This window comes from Somniosus microcephalus, chromosome 7 (assembly GCF_052327205.1).
Source record: "Somniosus microcephalus isolate GS21.2 chromosome 7, FLI_Smic_1.0, whole genome shotgun sequence".
NCBI lineage: Eukaryota > Metazoa > Chordata > Chondrichthyes > Squaliformes > Somniosidae > Somniosus > Somniosus microcephalus.
In genome coordinates, this window is record NC_140993.1 from 92534727 (window position 1) to 92560300 (window position 25574).

General features: G+C 42.3%; 1 protein-coding gene across 1 annotated transcript in view; it reads right to left on the reverse strand.

Moving 5' to 3' along the window:
- Positions 1-25574, reverse strand: part of lrrcc1 (leucine rich repeat and coiled-coil centrosomal protein 1) — a 237238-nt gene that overhangs the window by 64315 nt on the left and 147349 nt on the right. The window contains exons 11-14 of the mRNA XM_085993949.1: positions 24476-24680; positions 17575-17714; positions 5309-5510; positions 2874-3059 (exon numbers count right to left, since the gene is read on the reverse strand). Of these exons, the coding sequence (XP_085850075.1) occupies positions 2874-3059; positions 5309-5510; positions 17575-17714; positions 24476-24680 (733 nt within the window). The remainder of the gene's footprint in view (positions 1-2873; positions 3060-5308; positions 5511-17574; positions 17715-24475; positions 24681-25574) is intronic.

Sequence of the window (25574 nt, forward strand, 5' to 3'; positions counted from 1 at the left end):
TTGTCCCACATTACAACAGTGACTCCACTTCAAAAGTACTTCACTGACTGTAAAGCTCTTTGAGACGTCCTGTGGTCGTGAAAGGCACTATATAAATGCAAGTCTTTCTTTATGTCTTGTCCTATATTATGGCCTCTAGAAGCTTACCTACTACTGATATTAGGATGATTTGGTTTATTCCTTTCTTTCTTTTTGAAAGGAGGTATTATATTGGCATCCATCTAATCTTCTGGCACAACTGACTATTCTGATTGGCCTGAGAATTCCAGGATGCAAACCACTGTTGACCTGGTGCCCTTTCCACTTTCAGTTCCATAATTTTTTCAGTATCTAGTTATCCTACCTAATAACCTCGCCTCCTCCTCTTGTACCCTTTCATCCCAACTACCACTACTATGCTCTTTTGTGAAAACTGAGGCAAAGTACTCAATTCGTTTTTTAAATTTATTCTCAGGCTATGGGCGTAACTTATTTATTGCCCATCCCTACTTACCGTAAGAAAGTGATGGCGGGCATTCTTCTTGAACATTTGTAGTGATTTGATACAACTTGCTAGGCCAGTCACATAATATTTTTAAACTAATTAAAGAAACGTTACGCTAGTTCTGTCTGACACTGACATTTGCACTGTAGGGGTGGGGTTCATTGTGAGGTTCCCCATGCTATTATGGGAAGCTGTGGCATACAATCACCTGACTTCAACCTATCCCCCGGTGACCCTTTCCTATTAGACAGGATGTCTGTCACCCAACCAGCTTGAGTCTGATCCCACTATCCAGGGACCTCGTGCCTTGACAGTGAGAGAAGGGGAGGGGGCAGTGGCCAGTGGAAGCTCTAGATCTGCTGGGAGAATGCAGTGCAGTCTGAACTCCTTTGAGGGTGGGGTTAACAGAAGCATGGAGAAGCTGGTATCCTTAGAGGGCTGCATCCACAGAGGCCAGTGGTGTTTTGGGTTTCTGGCAGGGAGAGGGCTTCAGCGGCTGGTGCCGTTTAGAGTTCTGGGTGGCGGGTGGTGTTCAGCGGCCAGTGGACTCCTTGCAGGGCTTTTCTGTTTTAGAAAGCCATATATTATTAACCAGCTATATTTGTTGTTTAAGTAAAACAGGGTTTTCATATTTTACCCCACCCATCAGAAGCCCGAAAGCCACTGATCTGTCGGCCTGGGCTCTGGCCAGATCCCTTCCTTGACTGGCATCCTGCAGCCACTATAGAAAAATATGGCCTTCGGCTTTTGGGGACTCCTTACTCTGTCTTGCCACCAAACACACCCCCTCTGACAGAAGGGAGAGGGGCAGGAACAGAACACAAAGAGAAGCATATGAAAAACAGCAACATGAAGACAACAGGCAGGTAAGAGAGCAAATCTTCTGATTCACTGTGAACAATGCCACAGGGGAGCCACTAGTATCTAATAGAAAGTTTAATTAAAAACTAAAACAAATTAGGTTGTTTAAACTTTGTGCTTCCAAATTGGATAAGCCAAACAATGGTTTACTTAAGACATATGTCACATTGGTACATCGGCAGAGACACACAGAACAGACTTCCATTATATCACTATCACACTAAGGACAACCAGTATAATCATAACCTTCAAATTAGCACAGGACATAATGCTAAAGGTAGCATTACCAACAGAATAACGTAACAGATTAGAAAAGTAAGACAAATCTACATTTAGCAGTATAAATGAGCAGTCTGCATTAGATTAAAAAGCTACTGCAGGACTCTTCCCTATAAAACTGTAATTTCCCTACTGCTACATTGACCCAAGTTGAATTTATGATTAAGAACATAACATGTAGAATTGCAAAGAAAAAGCTTGAACTTGTCTCTTGTGAAGTAAATCACCTTCTAAAAATCAAGGTATATAAAAGCCACAAATTCTGGAAAATATCAAACCATCCCAATGGTCCAAATTGTTACAGATGACCTGCCTTTCATAACCCTGCATTTGGTTGAAATTAATGGATTTACTACTGTTCCTTATGCTTTCATTGATATCTTTATTATATATTTTTTCATCTTTTTTCCCTACTCAAAACTCATTTTTTGATGTATTGGGAACGGAGTCAATTTGATGAAGGCAATTTATAATATGGATGTTGACTTATGAACAGACTGTCACCTGTGCAGTAAATACTGAATCAGCAATTAGTGTACCAGGTGGCAGGCTGTTCTATAAGTCATTGACTAAGTTCACATTGTAGCTTCTTGAGCTTATGATTAGAGACATGGTCCTAGAAATTAATCTTGGGTGGTGGCGCAAAACGGGCGGTATCGGGTCGGATGCCCATTATACGCTGCGCCTGATATTCAGTTCCATCGCAGTAAATCGGAGGCCTCAAGCAGGGTGTCCAATCGCAGGGGTGGGTGGGTGAGGCAGGGACAGTGGATCCAGGAGGTAAGTGTAAAGTCACTTACCTCCTGGATCCAGCAGTCCTTGCCTTACTTAGCTGACAGTTCCCCAGAGGCCTGAGAAACCCGACGAGCCACAGTTAAATTTGAAATGGTGGTTAGATCTGAGGCACGCCAGCCTCATTATAATATTTAAATGAGTGACCCGCCTCCTGCGAGCGGGTTGGCTCCCCGCACCCCCCCCCCCCCCCCCATCCTGCCTCTTTTAAAACCGAAAATGGGCAAGTTAGAGTTGGGATTCAGTTTTTTTTTTAAAAACACTGTAACCTCCCACCTGACCCCAACTCATCCGTTTTTTGGGGTTAAAATTCCTCCCAGTATCCAACGATAAATAGAACAGACATCAGTCAAACAACAGTAGAGGATACATAAGATACTATTAAAACGACAACTGTTCAAATATCAATATATTCATTGTCTAATCGCTAACTCAGCTAGTACATAGTCAAGTTTACCTTAAGCTCTGAAATTGTTTCCTGTTTGGATTTTGCCAGTTCTGCTATCTTAGCTTTCTGCTCTTTCACCATGGTTGTCAGCTCCTGAACCAAAGTCCCTGATCGTTTCTCCTTCTGCTGTGACTGAGCAAGGGCCTGTTTGTAGTTTGCTAGTTCTGCTGTCATATGATCAAAGCCACTCTTTACCTGTATTTTTTTTTAAAGAAATATATGATTACAGACTACACATTAAACAGAACAAGGTAGTGTTAATACAATAGCAAAATACTGTACTGCGGATGCTGGAAATCTAAAATAACAACACGGATGCTGCCTGGCCTGCAGGGTACTTTCAGCATTTTCTGTTGTTGTTTAAGGTAGTGTTAATTGTACTTACAGCTATCTCTACAGAGTAGTCACCTCTCTATTGCTACTACTTTTCTTGTCCAAAATTATTTACCATTGAAATCAATGCAGAATTTCCTCCTTAAAGGCTGGCTATTTTGCATTGTACACCACTATATTCTACCTTTATGTCATGTTTAGGACCCAAGAATAAAATGTAGCCTGAATACTGAGAATTAAACTCCCGCTGTCTGACATTAAGTTGATAAATTTGGGTATACTTTTGCATATTAAATATTTTATAACAGTTACTTGTAATATACACTCCCAAGATTAAAACTGATCTGCCTTACATATCACCACAAAGTTTTGGGACAGCAAGGCTTTTCAGTGACAATCTGCAATAAATCCAAACTCCACACTAGCAGAGGGAATTATGCCCATCTACACCTGAATTAGGAATATTTGATCCTAATTCAAAAGGAAAATAACATTCCATTTCACAGCACTGACAACTTAATCTTGAGCAAAAAAAATGGCAAATGGTGTGGAAAAGCTATATCCAGAAAACTATTCCAAACTAAATTGAGAGAGTTGGGCAATAGGACACAGGTTCAAATTAGTAAAAGGAAAAATTAGGATTAAAATCAGAAAGTTATTCAGTTCTTCACACAGAGTGATGAACACATGGTATGGACTTTCAGTAGAAGTGTTGAAGCAAAAACCCTGGAATAATTTAAGAAACAATTGGATGCTGCAATAGGGAGACTGCAGGTACTTACTGGAAGGATAAACTAGAATGGACCTTAAGGCCTTCCTCATCCATAATGATCTTGTAATATTAAAAAAAAAATCACCTTATAGGTTAGGACAGAAAGGCCTGTTCGCGTACCTTTGTTACAGGTGCTGAATTTATTTTGTTTAAATACTCAGGATATTATTTACTTTCCAAAAGTAGAGGGGCTGTTTTCCTTAATTGGTTTTGTAAGTGATAACATTGTTATATTGCCACAAATAATTTGCTAACACCAAAGCTACTACAATTATTTTTCCTTTTTGTTTGCTCATCAAGGTTACGGTTCACGGTTCTCAGTTCTTTTTAACTCTTCTCGCTTGCACTGTCAGGCTCAATAACTCAGTCACAGGCATGGGTACATAGAATTTATTTCAATGCATTTGGCAGTTTCTTTCTCACCCCAAACTTTAATTGGCCCTGGAGTTATCTACTTAGTCCCATATCCCTTCCCTTTTACCTTAACCTCTTAATTTTTTTCTGTTTCAAATATTTATCCACTTCCTTTTTAAAGATTATTAGGAACTTTGCTTCTACCTCCATTTCTGATAACTGCATAAAAAAATCCGAAAGTTTCCCTTTGTTCTTTTGGTGCTGATCTTAAACTTCTGCCCTCTAATTACTAACTACCCAACCAGCGGAAATAGTTTTTCTTAATTTAACTCATCAAAAAACCTCAACTTTGAACACCTCCTATTAACCTTCTATGGAAAAATGCTTCAGTTTCTCCAGTCTCTCCTCATAATTAAAGTGACTTATCCCCGGTATCATTTTAGCGTGTCTCTTCTGTCCCCTTTCCATGTCCTTGACCCGCTTACAGTAGGATATTCAAAACTGGGCACTATATTCTAACTGCAGCCTAACCAATGATTTATATAGGTTTAGTATTAGCTCTTTGCTTTTGTACTGAATGCCCCATTAGTAAAATCTAGGATTCTTGTATGTATTTTATTGATCAACTTGTCCTCACGCTTTTAAAGATTTGTGTATTTGAACCCATTAGTCTCTCTGCTCTGTGTGTTGCTGGTGGGTCTGTTGTCAATTCTTTATTTATTTCAGCTATAGTTTAAAAATTATGTACATTTCATAAGTGTTATAATGAAGCAGACAAGTTGTATTTACTGATCCAACTAATAAGTCATAACCAAAAATCTTTACTTTTATATATGACTTAATTGCTTGAAATTGACTCAAAATTATTTATACATTTTGACCACCTTTAAGTGTTTCAATCGTAAACATTAAATCTGAATTTATTTGATTCTTATAGGCTGTAGACTTTCTTTTCCCTAAAAATATAATTATGATCTTTAATTACCTCTTTAAATCGATTTGCTTCAATGGTAAGAGCCATCCGAAATTCATCCTCCAAAATAATATACTGCTGGTTTAATAGATCATTTTTTTCTTGATATCCTTTCAAGTGCTGAGCATGTCTCTCTTCTTCTTTTGCTACCTCTCTGGACAAAGCAGCTTGAAATTCTGGTCCGCTCAAAGTAACTCTGGATTCTATTTCTTTCCTGTGGAAGAAATGCTTTTGCTTTAATCATTTTACACTGCTGATAATGCTACATCTTTCAAATCTACTCTAAATTAAAATAAAGCAAACAATATATGCAGTGTTTCCCAAGCAAAACAGGAGTGTGTGCTGAATTATCAGGCCTATGATTACCTTCCAGCACACAATCCAGCATCATGACATCTGCAAGGAAGAGCGCACTTTCTGGAACGGACTATCGGGTTACTTCCCACAGCAGTGCCGTTAGGTATGTTCTAGACTTAAAATAAAATCATCTTCATGGCCCAGGGAAGCTGCTAAGAGTTATTACACAAGAGTTTTGTAATTTTTATATTATTGTGTTTGTATTTGAGAGGACCAGTGACCTCCTCCAGGAGTAGATTTAGAAAGAGTACCTGATAATGCCTGAGGTGGAGGTGTAGGATGGGTACATGGCCGAATGGTGGGAATATAACCACTCAAAGGCCGTAAATTTAATGGAGGAGGCGGGAGAGCGGGTTTCCGGGTTCCGGTCCCGCTCCCAGCTAGCTGCATCCGCTCTGTAGATGTGATTTTCCCTTGATTGGCCTTGTTAAGTGATCTTACCGGTCAATTAACAGGAAGCGGGTCTGATGATGTCATTTGATGATGCGCCATCAGCCGGTTTCCTTAAAGGGACCACATCCACATGGAGTTTGACAGTTGTTCTGTCAGTGTTTGACAGCATTGAGGTGCTGCAAACACTGACGAGCACTGAACAAAGGTGAACACTTGCACCGAGGCTCTCCAATGACTCCCTCCATATGCTGCCTGGCCTGCTGAGTATTTCCAGCATTTTCTGTTGTTATTTCTGATTGTTTCATTGGCAGCTGCAGGTGAGATGACAGAAGTGATCTGTCAATGGTGAGAGAGGTTCTCCCAATGAGGTGGCACTGGACATACGGTTGGATCTAAAAACTTGTAGGCTAAAGAAATGTCTATATGTATTAAAAATGCAGTAACCAACATTTTCTGCGCTCTGATACTCACCATCTGCAACATGGCATCCTTTACACCACTTCTGCAGCTGTCAGCTTTGCACAAACATCAGAGCAGACTCAAAACACGCCAGGTTGAGCTGGCATGTTCCCCGAACAGCGGGTAACCCGTGGGGGAGAAGGTAAAATTAGAAGCCTCAAAATACTCTTAAATTGGCTCTTAACAAGCCATTTAAAGTAGCTGAATTGTATCCCCCGCCGCTTGGTGTCGGGTCAGTTCTCCGCTGACAGACCCGACACCTAGGAGACTCGCGTGGAGACAGAGTGACAGTGGGTTTCCTACCTGCTGTCAATCTTTGCTATTTTGACAGTGGACCCGCCTCCAAATCCGCTCCCTCAACGCTATTAAATTCACGGCCAAAATCAGAATTGGACCAGTTATTTTTTAAATATTACAGTCCAGTTAGGTTTCACTTCTCATAAACTTTTTTCCTTTCAATCTTACTTCAGTTATATTTCTTTGTCTTTTCATTATTTTATTCCTTATTTTCTACCTACCTATAAAGTAATGCCCACAAATGAAAAATCAAACTTTCAAAAATGAACAGCATAAATGGAACTAGCTGATTTTTACATGAGAAACTGGAGCACTCATATTATAGCTAATATCAGATCAATAATATGTCACTTATTAGATAAACCTGTAAAGTGCTATTGCTGCAAAAACCGAACACTGTAATCCTTAATGTCCAACATTACTAGGAGGTCATGAATGTAAAGGAGCTTGACAACAACTTGATTATTAAAATGATCTGTTATATATGAATAATTTAAAGTTGAAAAATGTAGAGAAATTTTCAAATCAGACTTTTCTGTAAAAGGAGCAAGATCATGGCTCTTGCCATTACATAGGCCTGTGAATTGTATAAAAACATTTAAAAATAGCTTGCTTTAGAAATGAGGCAGTTGATAAACCCTAGCCTTTATCTAGTACTGTAACCATTCAAGATGGCAGCTTATCCACCTATATAGAGGCACCGGAGAGGGTGCATACAAGATTTACAAGGATGATACCAGAAATGCGAGGTTATAGGGTGAACAGGCTGTGTCTCTTTTCTCTTGAAAAAAGGCGGCTAAGGAGTGACCTAACAGAGGTCTTTAAAATTATTTAAGGTTTTGATAGAGTAGACACAGAGGTCGGAATTTTCCGGGGGGTCAGCGGGTGGGATTGGTGGCGGGTTGGGTGCGAAATTTGATTTTTTTGACAGCGGGTCGGGAACAGAAGTCCAATAAGATTGTAACAAGTCGCAAGGTCGCCACGAGGTATTTGAAAGTATAAAAATGCTGTATACACTGTAACAAGTTGGAGAAGTCTGTTGGTGAGAGATTGGCTCCCCGCCGGCGTAATAAAGACCACTTGAATATCGATCTGAAACCTCGCATCGAGTGTCAGTTAATACACTCTACAACAGGTTTTGATAGAGTAGACACAGAGGCCGGAATTTTCCGGGGGGTCAGCGGGCAGGATTGGTTGCAGGTTGGATGTGGAATTTGATATTTTTTGACAGCAGGTCAGGACCCCGCTGTCAACCCACCTTTCCCAATGTCGGGTCTGCCAGCACTGAGCAGACCTGACACGCAGTGGCGGGCGACCCAATTAAACTCATTACCATCTAGCTGACAGATCATTAACAGCCTTTTTTAACTTACCTTTTCACTTTAACTTCATGGCCACTTTAAGAAATCTTCAAACCTAAAGAAATTGCAAGTTATAAAAGGAAAAATGATGCTGCAAAAAGTAGTTATGCCAACTCAGCAGATGAGGGCTGGCTGATGACCTTGAGAGAATTTTGGTCACATCAGCTAAGCACAGAGGGCTCAGATCATCACAAGGACAGGCCTCCCAGCAGACATACCTAAACTGATGAGGAGGACAGGATGGAGCCAGTAGGATAAGCAAGAGGTCTTTAGAAACACAAGACATTTAGAACAGAGATAGGGAAATAGCTGACCTCGGCAAGATGGGAGGGGCAGCTGTTAAAGGTACCCTTTCCCTTGTAATTGGAAAAAAGGTAATAAAAATGGGCGACCGAGAGAGGAAAACAGGCAGTTGGGGCGAAGGCTTCTCAGAGGTGGATGCATGCTGGTTACGGCCTAACACCTTGGTCAAGTTTAGCCTCTGAGGTGAATCAATGCTGGCTGACGGCCTAACACCTCCAACAGCTCGAGGGACGACCCACGGAAGTGGCTGCTGCTGCAGACTGCAGGAATCCACCCAATCCGGGACCACCGTACTGCTTCAATGCCTGTCCATCCGTCCGGTCGTTCCGTTCTGTTTCAGGGTTGTAGATCGCTCTCATCTGTCACGGGTTGTATGTCTACTGTATCTATTTCAATCGCATGTAGTATCTGATTATGCTTAAACTGTAGCTCTTTAATAAAATGTCTCACAACTCCCAAGACCCTTTGGGTAATCTGTGTGTGACCTGTGATCCAAATCTTACACCACGGGAACCACACTGTTCAAGGACCACGGCTGTCAACCTCAGGCAGGAGTTGAATGGCTATTGCTCCAGCTGATTAATTGACAGCTTCAAATATACAGTAAAAACTCCCACCTGACAGATCATCATTTTCCTCAGCCACAAGCTTTTTCTCAGTCCATTTCCAGCACAGATTCTGCAGATTTTCCACTCTCCATCTCACCTCATTGGAAGAACGCTCTCACCATTGACAGAATGCTTCTGTTATCTCTACTTCACCTGCCATCTATTCCATTAACATGGGTGCCCTTTATACTGACCTTGGTCCTCAGAATCTGACCACTGTCAGCCCCAACACCAGCAGCACCAGGCACATCAGCAGCACCAACAGACTTCTCCGCAATCAACTGATGCTGCACAGGACAGAGAGCATCAGCACATTGTTGCCCAGGAGACCAGGGATGGCCTCACCATGGCCAGATTTACTTCACTTGGTGCTGTATACCCTGGCTGCCATATGATGGGCCAGGTTGGCACCACCTCACATCAACACCATAAAGCATCCCTACAATGTCCAAGCCATTCCTTTGACACTCACCACCATTACGGGGGTACCGTTATGTCTCACCATTCACTGCAACTCACTAAGCCACTTCCAAAGGTGCACACAAATCTGTCCAAGAACAGAAAGTGTTGAAAATAAAGGTTTCAATGCATGATAGCACATTAACAGAAACTTTACATGAACATTGAATAAAACAACAAGTGGCTACCCTTGTGTGTGTTTAGTTAGTATGATTGCACTAGGGCGAGAGTGAAGGGTGGCTAGTGAGATGGGGATGTGATAATGTAGATAGAGAGAGAGGGATGGGTGGAGGTGCAAGGTAAGTTGGTGTGAGTAAGGATGTGCAGGAGTAGGGTAGGGAAGGAAGAGTGATGGGGATGTGATGAGAGGCACAGCAGGATGAAGAGTGTGGCTTTGGACTAACGTTTTGTGATCTAATGAGATCATTGAAAGGTTTGCACCACTGCACCCAGGTCCTCCAGACAACATCCCTGCTTGTGACCTCCTCTGCAATGTGCAACCAGGCTGTTTTGGTCTCCTGGGGAGTTGTCTTCCGCTCATCAGAAGAGAAGAGGACCTCCCTGTGTACTCTGACTCCACCCATAAGCATATGGAGGGAGTCATGGGAGAACCTGGGTGCAGCCCTGCACCTCTGTGCAGTGCTTCAGTGTTGTAGAGCACTGACAGCACAAATGTTAAAAGAACGTTGGCCATGGTCCCTTTAAGGAAACTGGCTGATGACACGCCATGAATGACGTCACCAGACCCGCTTCCTCTAATTGGACCGGGAAATGCGCTGGGCAGACGTAACAAGCCCTATCAACATAAAATCATTTTCCAGAGCGGGATAGAGCCAGCAGCGGGGTCGGGACCTGCCACCAACATCACCTGCCCCGGACCCGCCGAGGTAAGGAAAATCGCGACCATTTTGATCGAGTGGATACAGAGAGTGTGTTTCCACTTCTGAGGAAGAGCAAAACTGGAGGCCATCAATATAAGATAGTCACCAAGAAATCAAATAGGGAATTCAGAACAAACTTCTTTACCCAGAGTGGTGAGAATGTGGTTGAAGCGAATAGTATAGATGCATTTAAGGGGAGACTGGACAAGCATGAGGGAAAAGGGAATAAAGGGTTATGCCGATAGTTAGATGAGGAAAGATGGAAGGAGGTTCAAGTGGAGCATAAACGCCGGCATGGACTGGTTGGGCCGAATGGCCCGTTTCTGTGCCGTATATCCTATATAAATTTGTTCTCTCAGCAAAGCCATTTACAGTATTATAAAGAAACGACACTGGAAACACTGAACACAGACACATTTACTATTGCGTGGCTACTTTGTCTTCACTAGTGTACATACATTACACAGATCATAAAAAAACGGAAGATGTAGGAGGTCTGAAGCAAAAACAAAAAATGCAGCAGCTTACCAGTTTCAAAAAGACATGCCAATAACCTGGCTGCATACCCACCCCTCTCCTCTCCTGACAAATGTATTCTGACAAAGGATATATACCCAAAATGTCAACCTGTCTTCTCTCACCACAGATCCATCCCACCATTACCCCTTGCGGTACAGAAAATGAGGGATATAGCTAAGGTCTGAAGTTACTGAAGGTACAGCAAGCAATAAGGAAGGCAAATGGCATGTTGGCCTTTATTGCAAGGGGGTTGGAGTATAAGAGTAAGGAAGTCTTGCTACAATTGCACAGGGCCTTGGTGAGACCACACCTGGAGTACTGTGCACAGTTTTGGTCTCATTATCTAATGAAGGATATACTTGCCTTGGAGGCGGTGTAATGAAGGTTCACTAGATTGATTCCTGGGACGAGAGGGCTGTCCTATGATGAGCGATTGTGTAGAATGAGCCTATACTCTGGAGTTTAGAAGAATGAGAGGTGATCTCATTGAAACATACAGGCTTCTGAAGGGAATTGACAGGGTAGCTGCTGAGAGGTTGTTTCCCCTGGCTGGAGTGTCTAGAACTAGGGGGCATAGTCTGAGGATAAGGGGTACGCCATTTAAGACTGAGATGAAGAAGAGGGTTGTGAATCTTTGGAATTCTCTGCCCCAGAGGGCTGTGAATGCTGTCTTTGAATATATTCAAACCTGAGATAGATAGATTTTTGGACTCTAGGGGAATCAAGGGATATGGAGATTGGGCGGGAAAGTGGAGTTGAGGTCGATGATCAGCCATGATCTTATTGAATGGCGGAGCAGGCTCGAGGAGCCGTATGGCCTACTCCTGCTCTTATTTCTTATGTTCTTATGTAAGTCAGTATTCAGACCAGAAGTTGAAAAGTGCCCAGCAGAAAGATGAAATATTAGGAGCATGCCTGAATTTCTCATATGCGCTCTCAACAGGCAGATTGCATTGAGCTTTGTCTCCCTATTGTAGAAGAGGTAACACTGAGCAAATACAGTGTACAAAATCAGAGGAAGGACACGTAAAATGGTGTCTCACGTGGAAGGAGTTAAGGGGACCTGGTCCCACAAACAGCAAGGAATGAATGACCGGATAATCTTTTTTGGTGATGTTGGTTGAGAAAGGAATGTTGGCCAGGATGCTGGAAGAAGTCCCCAGTCTACCTCAAATAATGCCACGGGCTCTTTTACATCAATTTGAGCAGACCTCATTTTAACGTCTCATGTAAAAGACAGCACTTCTGACAATGCAGCACTCCCTCACTACTGCAACAAAGTGTCAGCCTAGATTAGCATTTAAATCCATTGTTGGGCCTGAACCCACTAACACCTGACTTAGTGGTGAGAATGCTACCAACTAGCTAAGCTGATACAAGAAGCATAATCCAAGTAGTTGTGGATGTCAGTGGGTCTGTAATAGATGTCTGTAGATAGTGCCTTGCTAGAGATGATTGGACAGCAGTGTAAGAAAGGAAGAAGATGGAAGAGCCAGAGATAGACCATGTAAAGGTGAGGGATGGGTGGAAACTGGACGCATAGTTAATAAAATTGCAAAGTCCAGAGTGAGAACAGGAAGCAGCACCTACACTCATTACTATAATGAGTGCCCCAGGTGGGCAGAGGAAAAGCTTCATGGACACCCTCAAAGCCTCCTTGAAAAAGTGCAACATCCCCACTGACACCTGGGAATCCCTGGCCCAAGACCACACAAAGTGGAGGAGAAGCATCCGTGATGGCGCCGAACACCTCGAGTCTCTTCGCCAGGAGCAAGTTGAAGCCAAGCGCAAGCAGCGCACGTCAACCCAAGCACCCCACCCACCCGCCCCTTCAACCACCGTCTGCCCCACCTGTGACAGAGACTGTAGGTCCCGCACTGGACTCATCAGTCACCTGAGAACTCATTTTTAATGTGGAAGCAAGTCATCCTCGGTTCCGAGGGACTACCTAAGAAGAAGAGAAGGAGGAAGAGGTTAGGAAATAACTGCAAGCCGAATAAGGCAACATGTGCCTGCAGCTAGCACAGTAGAAGGTTAAGAAATTATTTTCTTCTATGTAGATTAACTGGAAACATAGTAATTACCAAATAATGAATAAAAATGCAAATGCAAAACTAATGAGCATACAAAAATAATAGTTTTTGCTTTGATAGACTTCATTAAAGGACAAAAATACTTCAGTGACTATTCCTGTAATCACTTTCATTTTAATGTACAGGTCATAAATAATACCAACGTTTCACTTCGTGTACAGATTGATAAATGATAAATAAAAGTAATTAAATTAGTTAAGAAGCTACTGCTACTTACTATTACAGCCTTCATTCTTATGCATTAAGTAAAGCAAACAGCTAAATCTAATCAACTGCTTGTCCATAAATATTCAGTGTCCCATTTAAATCATTCCTTCCCAAATGATAAACTGCAGCTGTTGACTAGAGATGATGTATGAAAATTTGTCTCAAAATATCATACACGAGAAGATGCAACATAAAACTGCGCCAATATTATTCTGGATATTTATATGTATTGTATGTCTCAGTACAACCCAAGAAGATTAAAATGCATCTTATGTACTTTATAAAACATAAGATGAATAAGTATCAGTAGTGCTCAATTTATGTGGCAAACACCTTGTTTAAATAGAAGCAAGCTGAATTAAAAACAGGATATATTAAAGTCTGATCAACTCAAAGACAAATTAATTCTGGTCGCCATATTATAAAAAGAAGATAGAGGCACTGGAGAGGGTGCAAAAAAGATTTACAAGGATGATACCAGAAATGCGAGGTTATACCTATCAGGAAAGGGTGAACAGGCTGGGTCTCTTTTCTCTAGAAAAGAGAAGGCTGAGGGGTGACCTAACAGAGGTCTTTAAAATTATGAAAGGTTTTGATAGAGTAGACACAAAGAGAGTGTTTCCACTTGTGAGGAAGAGCAAAACTAGAGGCCAGCAATATAAGATAGTCACCAAGAAATCAAATAGGGAATTCAGAACAAACTTCTTTATCCAGAAAGGTGAGATTGTGGAACTCACTAACACAGAGTAGTTGAAGCGAATAGTATAGATGCATTTAAGGGTAGGCTAGACAAGCATATGAGGGAGAAGGGAAGAGAGGGTTATGCTGATAGATTTAGAAAAGGAAAGACGGGAGGAGGCTTGAGTGGAGCATAATGCCGGCATGGACTGGTTGGGCCAAATGGCCTGTTCATGTGCTGTATACTCTATGTAATTAATTCTCTCAGCAAAGCCATTTACAGTATTATAATGAAACAACATTGGAAACACTGAACACAGACACATTTACTATTGCGTGGTTACTTTGTCTTCACTAGTAAACATACATTACACAGATCATATAATATCACAATACTCATTACATGTCAAATTAGCCTCTCAATCCTATCTTACAGCTTTTCACTGCCACTAGACTGGCAAAAATCAATGCCAAATATTTAAATTATATCTCTTCATTTTAAAAAGCCACATTTATCATACTAATTTCCTTTTTTTTCTTAAAATTATCAGAAATACACAAACAAATGCAAGGACTGCGACAGTACAAAATTAAAGCCTCACTAATAAACACCAGGTACTATGATTCAGTCAGATTCTAGCTACATTGTGATTTGTTCAGTATTTAAACATAAATGCTAGGACTTAGGTAGCCAAAGAAAAAAAAACACCAAGTTTAAAGATACTTAGATAACATGGATACATCATTCTCAAGGAAAGGATAGAAGATTCAGCATAGTAATTTCCCTACACCGTCTTTCCCTTTGGTAGCAATACAAAAACTTAAAGCATTTTAGTTGCAAATCTGTTCTTGAATAGATCCTTTAGTGCCTGTCTTCCACGTGCCCTTGCCTGTCCTCGTGCTCCTACGCGATGCTACTCCAGTGACTGCAGCATGACTGGTGGAAGGCTGCTGACTTTCAGTGAGGGAGACTGCAGATGGAAGGACAACCTTGAGGAGCTCTGGGCCTGGAAGGCCTGGCTTTGGACTGCACCACCATGGCATGGGCAGCAGCAGTCTGGATGGGCTGGCTGACGGGCAAGGGCATTGGTGGAGTGGTAGGGGTGGGAGGACAAATGCTGTCATCCTGAGAGAGGATAGCAGGTTCGTGCTCCAAAGAGCCTCTGCCATTCCCCCGGAGCGGTGCTTCAGCAATCCTAGTAATCTGTTGGAAGACAGGTTGCTGGACTGCTGTAACACCCTGGAAGCCCTTTTGAACACTGCTATCCGCAGCCGTGAGGGCAGCAGTCTGAGCTTGCATGGTAGCAAGCTGAGCTTGGATGAGAGCAGTCTGAGCTTGCATCAGCTGACCTTGTATGATTTCAGTCTGAGCTTCCACTGCAGCACTCAGACTTTTGGTGGAAGCTGGTTGTGCTGCAATGGAAGTTGAGACATCGGCCATCAGATGCTGCATTATGGTTGGTTCCACAAGTGTCGATAGAGTTGGCCACCAGTTTCAGATGGGTCCAAGCTCTGTGCAAATCCCTGTGCCAAGTCGGTGCGGGACTCCTCCATGCTCCTCGACACTGAACACAGGCTTTCTGGCAGGCTTTGCAATGCACCAAACATTTTGTGTATACATTATTCAGCCTTCCTCTGTAGCCTGGCCTATCAAAGTCCTCATCAGATTACTCTGTAGCTGAACTTGTTTGCGACCTCACCCTCCAGGGAGCTAGCACCAGCACTATGTTTGCCCCCTGCCCTGGCTGCAGTACATTTGTGCCCGGTGTCTCACCATGTTTAGATCTCGCCTCTGATCTATCCTCTAAGATATGCGCAATGTCAGTATCTGAGCTGGTGGTTGCAAGTGTGAAATCAAGTGACTGTGCTGTGTCTTCATCATCACTCTCTTATTGGTGTTCCTCCGCTGCCTGGCCAGGTTGCACCTCTTGGGTATCTGAAAGGAGAAAGGCATAAGGGTAAGGTTGGGGGATGGAGGAGAGTAAGAGGTGCATGCCAACACCATCTGCAGCTTGTAAGTCAGAAGAGATTGTGGGATGAGAAGGAGGATTAGGTAGGAAGATACTGTCCTCTTCAATGGGTTCAGCCCCGCCGCTGGCCACAGCCTCAGCAATGGCCGGTCTGATAATGGCCAGCACCATCTCCTCCATGAGGGCTAGAGCATGCAAATGCACCACTACCCCTCTGGTTAATTTCTGCTACCTTCGGTGTATGCCACCTTGTCCTGCAAGAGAGTGGGAAGTGTGTCAATGAGTTTTGTGCAATATGTTTAGATGATATGGTTGAATAGCTGGAAGTGTGTGCAAGCTGTGAGATTTGTGTGTAAGGCTTGCAACAGTGCTAAGTGTGTGAGGGTGAGGTGAAGCATATGCATGTTAGGTGCGAGTCCTGATTCGTAGAGATTGCTGGTAGGTGAGTAATGGGGGTCTGGTGCATTGAGCAGTGTGTGAGGCTAGTGGTGCAGTTGGTGGGATATGGCATTTAAAGATGCATTCACTGACCTTGACCACTCGTGTGAGGTCATTAAACTTCTGGCAGCACTGCATTCAGGTCCTTGGGGTTAGATTCCTGGCAGTGACCTCTACGGCTATCTGTTCCCATTGTCTTCTCATCGTGCGTCTGGAGGGCCTCCCGGCCCCCTGTGTATACAGGACGTCTCTCCTCCTTTCCACTTCCTCCACCAAGACCTCCAGTGCAGCGTCAGGAAACTTTGGGGTGCACGCTCTCTCCTATGGTCAGCCATTGTTCTTTGTTGCACAGAACTATTCCGAATGATGTCAGAACCTCCAGCAGCCACAATGCACCTTCTCTTTAAGCAGTGCAGGCTAGCTTTAAGTAGTGCTAGCAAGTAACGATATTAGGCCCCCTGCTGATGTGTGCAGCCAATGAACAACGTGGCCATCACTGGTTGCATGCAGCAATCATAATAATGAGCAGGCACCATGAAGATGTCATGCTGCCTGAATTACACTGAACGGACACAGAATAATCGCGCATCACGATCCCCACGCCTGTTTTCGGGGGCTATCCAATTTAGCTTCCATGATTTCCTCGGCTCACTATTAGTGGTAACCGGTGTCATATTTTTTGGATGAAATTTGTTTTGTGCTCACCAAGGTGAAGCACATCTGGGTGAAGGGTGCCATCGTCAGTTTTGGAAAATTTGCTACAAATAATGAACAGAGGAAAGCTTGTCCTATAGTTGAGCATGCTGCACAAAATGCCAAAATTGCAAATATTTCTAGCCTTAAAAGAGACGTGCTTCACCATAACAAACAAAACAAAATTCATCTAAAAAGGAAAAGGCTCAGAACTGCATTTAGGCAAACCTGTATGTAGGAGAAGGAAATTCAAAATGAGAATATACATATCAAAACACCATGAGTGGGTTTTTGTCAGTTAAGATGTTAATCTCCAAATTGTGAGGTAGAAGCATTGCACAATGCCACAAGCTATTTAATTGAATGTAACTTTTAAAAAAATCCATTATTTATTGATGTGAAAGTTCTAAACCTGGTTTAAAATTAGTGGTGCATTACAGAATTAATGATCTTCATATATTGTATACGATAGCTACAGGCATAGCCAATTACCAAATGAAGAACAGGAATTCTATTCAATTATGCAACTTAATATTAATCCTGTAGTCATTACTTCTCATACCTGTGCGCTTGCTCTCTGCAAGTGAGAAGCTCCTGCAGCTGCTGCACTTTTTCTTTCTGCTGACGGAGGGAGATCTGCAGTAACTCTACTTCTCTTTGGGCTGCTGAAGCTTTTAACTCTGCTTCTTGAATTCGTTTCATCTGTGCACAGCAATTACTAAACTCATTAAAGTGCTACAATAAATCAAAGTCATAATGAATAGAATGTCACTATAAGTTTACTGGTTAACCCTTCAGTACTGGCATAAAACATAAACTTGAACAAAATATCTTAAACCTATAAAAAAAGTGTCTTACATGCTATGTGGAGGGAGGTTGAGAGTGTCACATCTCTCACCTCCAGTTGCAGGACAATGCCAGAAAAAGATCAATGAACTGTCAAGGACAGGCTAGTGGCATTCGTTTGACGCTAACTGTAAAATCTGGGCCGTTGTTTGCAGTCCTTTAAGTGCTCCTTTAAAGGACTATAATCAACATATTTTAGCACTGTAAATCCTTTAAAGATTGAAATGGTTTATCTTTTAAAAATGCATCTTATCTCTTTTAACTGAACATCTGCAAGATGGTTTTCTGTAAATTTCTGAAGACGATTGTTATGGAGAATTAGGCACTTTTGAAATCAAGAATAACTTCTTAATCCATAGCACTGGTAGATTAAAATAAATACTGTAATTACTGTAAATATTGCAATCTTTTTACATGTCATTTGGGAATAAACATGCCCTTTACTGCAGCCGTCAAAGGCTATATACTCCCCTGCATATATTACACTGAAAAATGAGAACACATCAAAATAATCCAGCACCCCCTAAATCACAATGCAAATTGGTTTAGTTCTGGACAGATTAAGCTTTGATATCACAAGCGTCAAAGGCATACAGTGTTCTTAATTTCCTGGGATACTGATTAAAAATTCAATTAGCAATCTGGAGTAAAGGCCATTAGCACAGTACCATATTGTCAGTTTGGTCTCTAGGACAATAATACTTTTTTTTACATAAAGAGTTGTTTATTGAAAATATAGGTGGTGAAATTGGACAATGCCAGTAGCACAAAGGGGGCTGATAGCAAATCGGCAGTCCGATTCACACCGCGCCCGATTTTCTTGTCCAGAGACTTGAGCACATAATCTAAGATGATGCTCCAGTGCAGTACTGAGGGAGTGCTGCACTGTTGGAGGTACTGTCTTTTGGATGAGATGTTAAACCGAGGCCCTGTTGGCCCTCTTAGGTGGAAGTAAAGAGTCCCACGCTACTATTTGAGGAAGAGCAGGGGAATTCTCCTGGTGTCCTGGCCAATATTTATCCCTCAACCAACACCACCAAAACTGATTATATGGTCATTATCTCATTGCTGTTTGTGGGAGCTTGCTGTGTGCAAATTGGCTGCCGCATTTCCTACATTACGAAAGTGACTACACTTCAAAAGTGCTTTGGGACATCCTCAAATTGTGAAAGGCGTTATATAAATGCACGCCTTACTTTCTTTCAGGGAGTTTGTCTGTGGCGCAGCCAATGTCTTACCCTACAGACCAACACCACGCTGGCAAGTTGTGGTCCACGAGGGACATGTTGCTGATGCTCAGGACAGCCAAGGCCATGTCTTTCTTCCCCCAGGCTCTGTGCCAGTCACACAAGGCATACATCCTCCACTGACTCAGCTCGCAGCAGCCCCATCACAGGAGACAGCTGCCAGTAGCCAAATCACACCTCTGCCCCATGTCCGTTCGGAATCAGCATTGGGGGCACTCCCTTAACATCCCAGCTCCGTGATCCCAGTCAACACATGGGATTCAGAGGACGTCAATGTGGCCCATGGGTGTGTTCACGCTCGTGGGCGGGTGAAATGTGAGGTCATGAGGGAGTAAGATGTATCCCTGCCTGCAGAGTCCAGCTGCTCTTGCTCATTCTCACCCTCAGCGATTTCTCAATCACCCATTTCGTCTCAGGATTGTACAGTTTGTAAATTGTTAAACGTAGAAATTTAAAATTGTTTTTACATTCAGACGCAGTTATGCTGACAGGTTTTTTTGAAAATTGTTCAATACAATTGATGAAATTTCCATTTAAAGTATTGTTACATGAACAAAAAATTGCACCAAAGCAAGGACTACGTACAACTTTATAACTGACTAACTCATCACAGTGTTACAATAATGCCAACCCCACTATCTCAAAAATCAGGAGACAAACTCTTAAAAATCATGAGATTTGTAAGAAATCATGAGTTGCTATTTTTGGTTTATAAAGAACATAAGAAATAGGAGCAGGAGTAGGCCATTCGGCCCCTCGAGCCTGCTCCGCCATTCAACTTCTACCTCATCTCCACTTTCCTGCACTATCCCCATATCCCTTGATTCCCTTAATAATCAAAAATCTATTGATCTCTGTCTTGAATATACTCAACGACTGAGCCTCCACAGCCCTCTGGGGTAGAGAATTCCAAAGATTCACCACCCTCTGAGTGAAGAAATTTCTCCTCATCTCAGTCCTAAATGGCCGACCCCTTATTCTGAGACTGTGACCCCTAGTTCTAGACTCCCCAGCCAGGGGAAACATCCACCCTGCATCTACCCTGTCAAGCCCTGTAAGAATTTTGTATGGTTCAATGAGATCACCTCTCATTCTTCTAAACTCCAGAGAATATAGGCCTTGTCTACTCAATCTCTCCTCATAGGACAATCCCCCCACCCCAGGAAATCAGTCTGGTGAACCTTTGTTGCACTCCCTCTATGGCAAGTATATCCTTCCTTAGGTAAGGAGACCAAAACTGTACACAATACTCCAGGTGTGGTCTCACCAGGACCCTATATAATTGCAGTAAGACGTCTTTACTCATACTCAAATCCTCTTGTAATAAAGGCCAACATACCATTTGCTTTCCTAATTGCTTGCTGTACCTGCATGTTAACTTTCAGTGATTCGTGTACAAGGACACCCAGGTCCCTCTGAACACCAACATTTACCAATCTCTCACCATTAAAAAACTCTGCTTTTCTATTTTTCCTACCAAAGTGGATAACTTCACATTTCTCCACATTATATTCCACTTGCCATGTTCTTGCCCACTCACTTAGCCTATCTACATCCCCTTGAAGCCTCCTTGCATCCTCCTCACAACTTACATTTCCACCCAGCTTTGTACCATCAGCAAACTTGGATATATTACATTTGGTCCCCTCATCCAAAAAATTGATGTAGATTGTGAATAGCTGAGGCCCAAGCACTGATCCTTGTGGTACCCCACTAGTTACAGCCTGCCAACCCGAAAATGACCCGTTTATTCCTACTCTTTGTTTTCTGTCCGTTAACCAATCCTCAATCCATGCTAGTATATTACCCCCAATCCCATGAGCCCCAATTTTGTTTAATAACCTCTTGTGTGGCACCTTATTGAATGCCTTCTGAAAATCCAAATACACATCCACTGGTTTCCCCTTTTCTATTCTGCAACCTCAAAAAACTCTAACAGATTTGTCAAACACGATTTCCCTTTCATAAATCCGTACCGAGTCTGCCCAATCCTATTATTATTTTCTAAGTGCCCTGTTACCACGTCCTTAATAATATATTCTAACATTTTCCCTACTACTGATGTCAAGCTAACTGGTCTGTAGTTCCCAGATTTCGCTCTCCCTCTTTTCTTAAATAGTGGAGTTACATTTGCTACCTTCCAATCTGTGGAAACCGTTCTAGTATCTATGGAATTTTGGAAAATGACAACCAATGCATCCACTATCTCTATAGCCACCTCTTTCAAAACCCTTGTATGTAGGCCATCAGGTCCAGGGGATTTATCGGCTTTCAGACCCATTCATTTCTTCAGTACTACTTTTTTACCAATACTAATTTCTTTCAGTTCCTCATTCTTGGTTCTCCACTATTTCCGGAAAGTTTTTTGCGTCCTCTTCCATGAAGACAGACACAAAGGGGTCGATTTTCATTAAGCTGTCGGGAAGGAGGCGGGACTACAACTTTTGGGTTTTAGTCCCGCCTACATCGATGTCCGGCCAATCCACGCGATTGTCCCTTGATTGACCTTGTTGAGCCCGCCCAGCGGGCTCAGCAGGCCAATTAAGGGCCACCCGGCAACAGGTGACGTCACAGACTGAAATTTCATCTGTCAAGAGGTCTTGACAGATGAAATATCAGTGTTTCACAGCTGTTGAAGCTGTCAAACACTGACAGTCTGACTTCTAACCTGAGTCATTCTACACAGACTCAGTTAGAAATCTCACCGGCAATGAAAGCTGAGGCTGTCACTTTTGACAGATCGCAGCCATTTTGCTTTCAGTGCCGGCTGAGTGATGGACTCCAGAAACCTAGAGGAAGAAAGGCTGTTAAGGTAAGTACAGGTAATTTAAACTTCTTTACACACCAAACACACTTACCTCTGCACTCATCACTCACCTGAACACAGACATCGCGACCCATCCAAGTCCTTCAACCCGACGGCCCGCCTGCTCTAACCTGGCGTGGTTTGGAGCCGTCGGGAATCCCACACGACACCCTTCAAAATAGGGATTAGGCTAAAAACTGCCTGTTACTACCTGTTAACAGGCAGTTAATTGGCACTAATCCCTTCCCGCCTCGGGTCGGCGGGTCCCAGTGCGGGGCGGGTACCCGCCTCCTTTGAAACTTACGTGGAGGCGGGTTTTGGGTGGGATGGTGTCGGGACCCCCGAATTTGGGATTTTTGCCCCCTGCCCGCCTAAAAGCCCGCCTCACGGTACACTGAAATCTAGGCCAAAGTATTTGTTTAATTTCTCTGCCATTTCCTTATTCCCCATTATAAACCTCATTAGTGGCTTTATTTAATCTTTAACAGGTCACAGCTCCTTTCAAAAACTATATTACTGCATCTGAAAATGCTTTACAAAAAATCCAACCAGTTATCACCACCCTTCACCTGGTCCCCAACACAACCACCACACAACCCAGTCCCCACAACTGCCAAAGGAGAGTTTTGGGGAAAAAATAACTCAAAAACACCTTCCCATTTACTTTGTGCAATCTACATTAAGATCGCTTAAACCACGTTATTGGTTGGAACGGATTGGCTACCGTAGTGATTGCTACTAGCAAGCCGATCTGGCACTGCAAAAGAGGGTGTGGGTGAAACTTTACTTTAATTGCATTATTTTAAATTTAATCGTGCAACGCTAAAAAAAAATGTGGCAAACAATGGAAGTATTTCAGGTTAAATTGCAAGGTTTATTACATGGCTGGAGTGTGGGCAAAGACGCTTTAAATTTCAGGAGCAGAATGCCTTCCTGTACTTTGCACACCAAGATGGTGGAGGGCATTGCCACCAAATTTTAATGATCCCACTTGGACTGGGATAAAAAATTGAAAACATTTAAATTTTCATCTCACTGATTTCTAAATTTAAATAAGGCATTGTGGCAGAGCCACTGAGGGACTCTGAACAACTGTACATAATTCCCTTTAACGATGTGTTAGTTACAGACTGAATCTGTACCATTGTATATACTGTTTGCATGCACAGGGCGCGGTCCCTTTAAGAGCGCGGGTAAATGCGGTAACGTCATGCCGCTAATCACGCGATCACCCAAACGCGGGAAAAACGTGATGACGTCATGACGCCAGCCACGGGACCACCCTGGCAGTCCTCGTGGAGCCTCCGACCTGTTAAGACCTGTATTCATAGTTCTCTTGCATCAATCTGTTTAAACTCGTTAGTTTGACATTAAAAACCTTTTTGATTGATTGCCTGCGTCGAACTCAATCTCTAGATAGGAATTTGACCATTCCTACAGCATCTTGCGAGCTGATTGGTTTACAATTAAACACTCATTGCACAAATGCGTGTGGAATCTGTCGCCATGAAATGGCAAATTTCTGTTGTTATCTCCAGTGCCCAGTCCCATTATGGAGGGCATTCAGTCAAATTTCTTCCATTTTAAGAGAGAAAGGGTAGGAATTCCAAAGCATCCAAGGCAATAAATGCTTTCAGCCATCTAAATCGACACTTCTTATTTTCACCCCAAGTATTGGCTTATGCTTGTGTTGATTTGAGCCCAATGGTAGCACCCCTCTACTGCCTGTTTTTACTGAAGCTTGACCAGCGCAGACCAGAGATTGAATTTACAACTTCCTGGTTCCACAGCTGAGCAGACAGGTTGTTTTTCAAACAAGCCAACGGGAAGGGAGCTAGCGCTGAGCCGTCCAATCAGCGGGTAGAAAAGGGGCAGCCATGAGGACAGGGTGGGCCGGGACCTTAGAGACAAGCTTATCGCCGGCATTTCCATTACTGCAGACACTAAACCTCATTTTCTTTTCCAGTCTGGTTGATCATTGATTTCACTGGAGATCGCGTATACAAAAGGCCCAAGTTGCATTTTAAATTCAACGGGACAGACCAAAGCTCAGGCAACACGAGTCACTCAATGCGATTTTTTACTTGCAGATTACGCCTAAAATCGATCAAAAAGAGGTAAACGAGAAAAGCAACAAGCAATATAATGATATTTGCCGTGGGATCTTCAAAGCAGATTTCCTAATTCTTTGTTTTACATTCCCTCCTACCATATGCTACCAGTTCAGTTGATAGTGGGACAATACTAGATTACTAGGGGGATAGTGTCTGGAGCAGCCTGAAATGTATCACCAGGAACCTTCAAAAACACATTCAGAAATGTGGATTTTTTTTCCTTTCATCATTTAAAAAATATAGATTATTTTAAAAAGCGGTTAAAAAAAGTTAAAATTTGAACTCACCATGACCAATTCCATGGGAGATCCATCAGATTCTGAGATGAAAGGTTAGTTTTGTGATGGACTGCACTATCTAGGATTTAGGTGACTCTAATATGGACACTCTAATATAACATTAATAGATTGCTTTTACAAATCACAGCTATATATTCAAGTGTGGAAATACCTCCACAGCCTGGTGCTGCAGTCTTTGTGATTCTGTCTTCAAAATTGTTTCTTCAAGAGATCGCAGGACTTTGCGTTGATCTTCTTCAGTATTCTTTAACTTTCTTAGCTCCTCTGTAAGAACCGCTATTTTCTTTTTTAACTCTGCAACGTAAGTTTGTAATTGGCTTCTAGCTTCTTTCTCTTTCAAAAGTAGCTCTTTTAACCTGGAAATAAATTTTAAAAAACAAATCTGAATTGAAAATCAAGAAAGTAACTGATTACATTAAGCTCAAACAGATGTTAAGATTGAATGCTCCAATATTATACAAAACTGGAGTGCATTGAACAAAGTAATAGTATTATAGAGCCCCAGGTGAGCAGAGGAAACGCTTCAAGGACACCCTCAAAGCCTCCTTGAAAAAGTGCAACATCCCCACTGACACCTGGGAATCCCTGGCCCAAGACTGCACAAAGTGGAGGAGAAGCATCCGGAAAGGCGCCAAACACCCAGAGTCTCTTCGCCAGTGACAGAGACTGTAGGTCCCGCATTGGACTCATCAGTCACCTGAGAACTCATTTTTAATGTGGAAGCAAGTCATCCTCGGTTTCGAGGGACTGCCTAAGAGAAGTGTATTATACATATTGTATTGAAGGGGTTTATATAGAAGGAAGTATGCTGATTAAATAACACTCACTCTTCGACAAATACATATTTATACATGTAATATTCATTATATATTTAAAGCATTCTCCAAGAAATGAGCAAGCAGCTCTTGCACACATTAATAAAATTAGTTTATCTCCTCTTATTGAGGTCAACTACATTTCTTCAGAAATTCTTTGGTGATATTTTCCAAAAAAGAAAAAGAGGAACAAGCATATACAGAAATATTAAGGAGTTCTAATATCATTCACAACTTACATTTTGAATAATGTAGACATTGTTGCATAATCAGGGCAATAAGATATTTTCAAACAATGGAGTCTTTGTTAATCAATAATTAAAGAATGCTGTGTTGTGCTAGCAAAATGCTAGATGAATTGAAAGTTACTGTACTTACTTATCTTTGTGAGCTCTGTAGAATACAAAACTATTTTGGAAGCAATGACTGACAAAA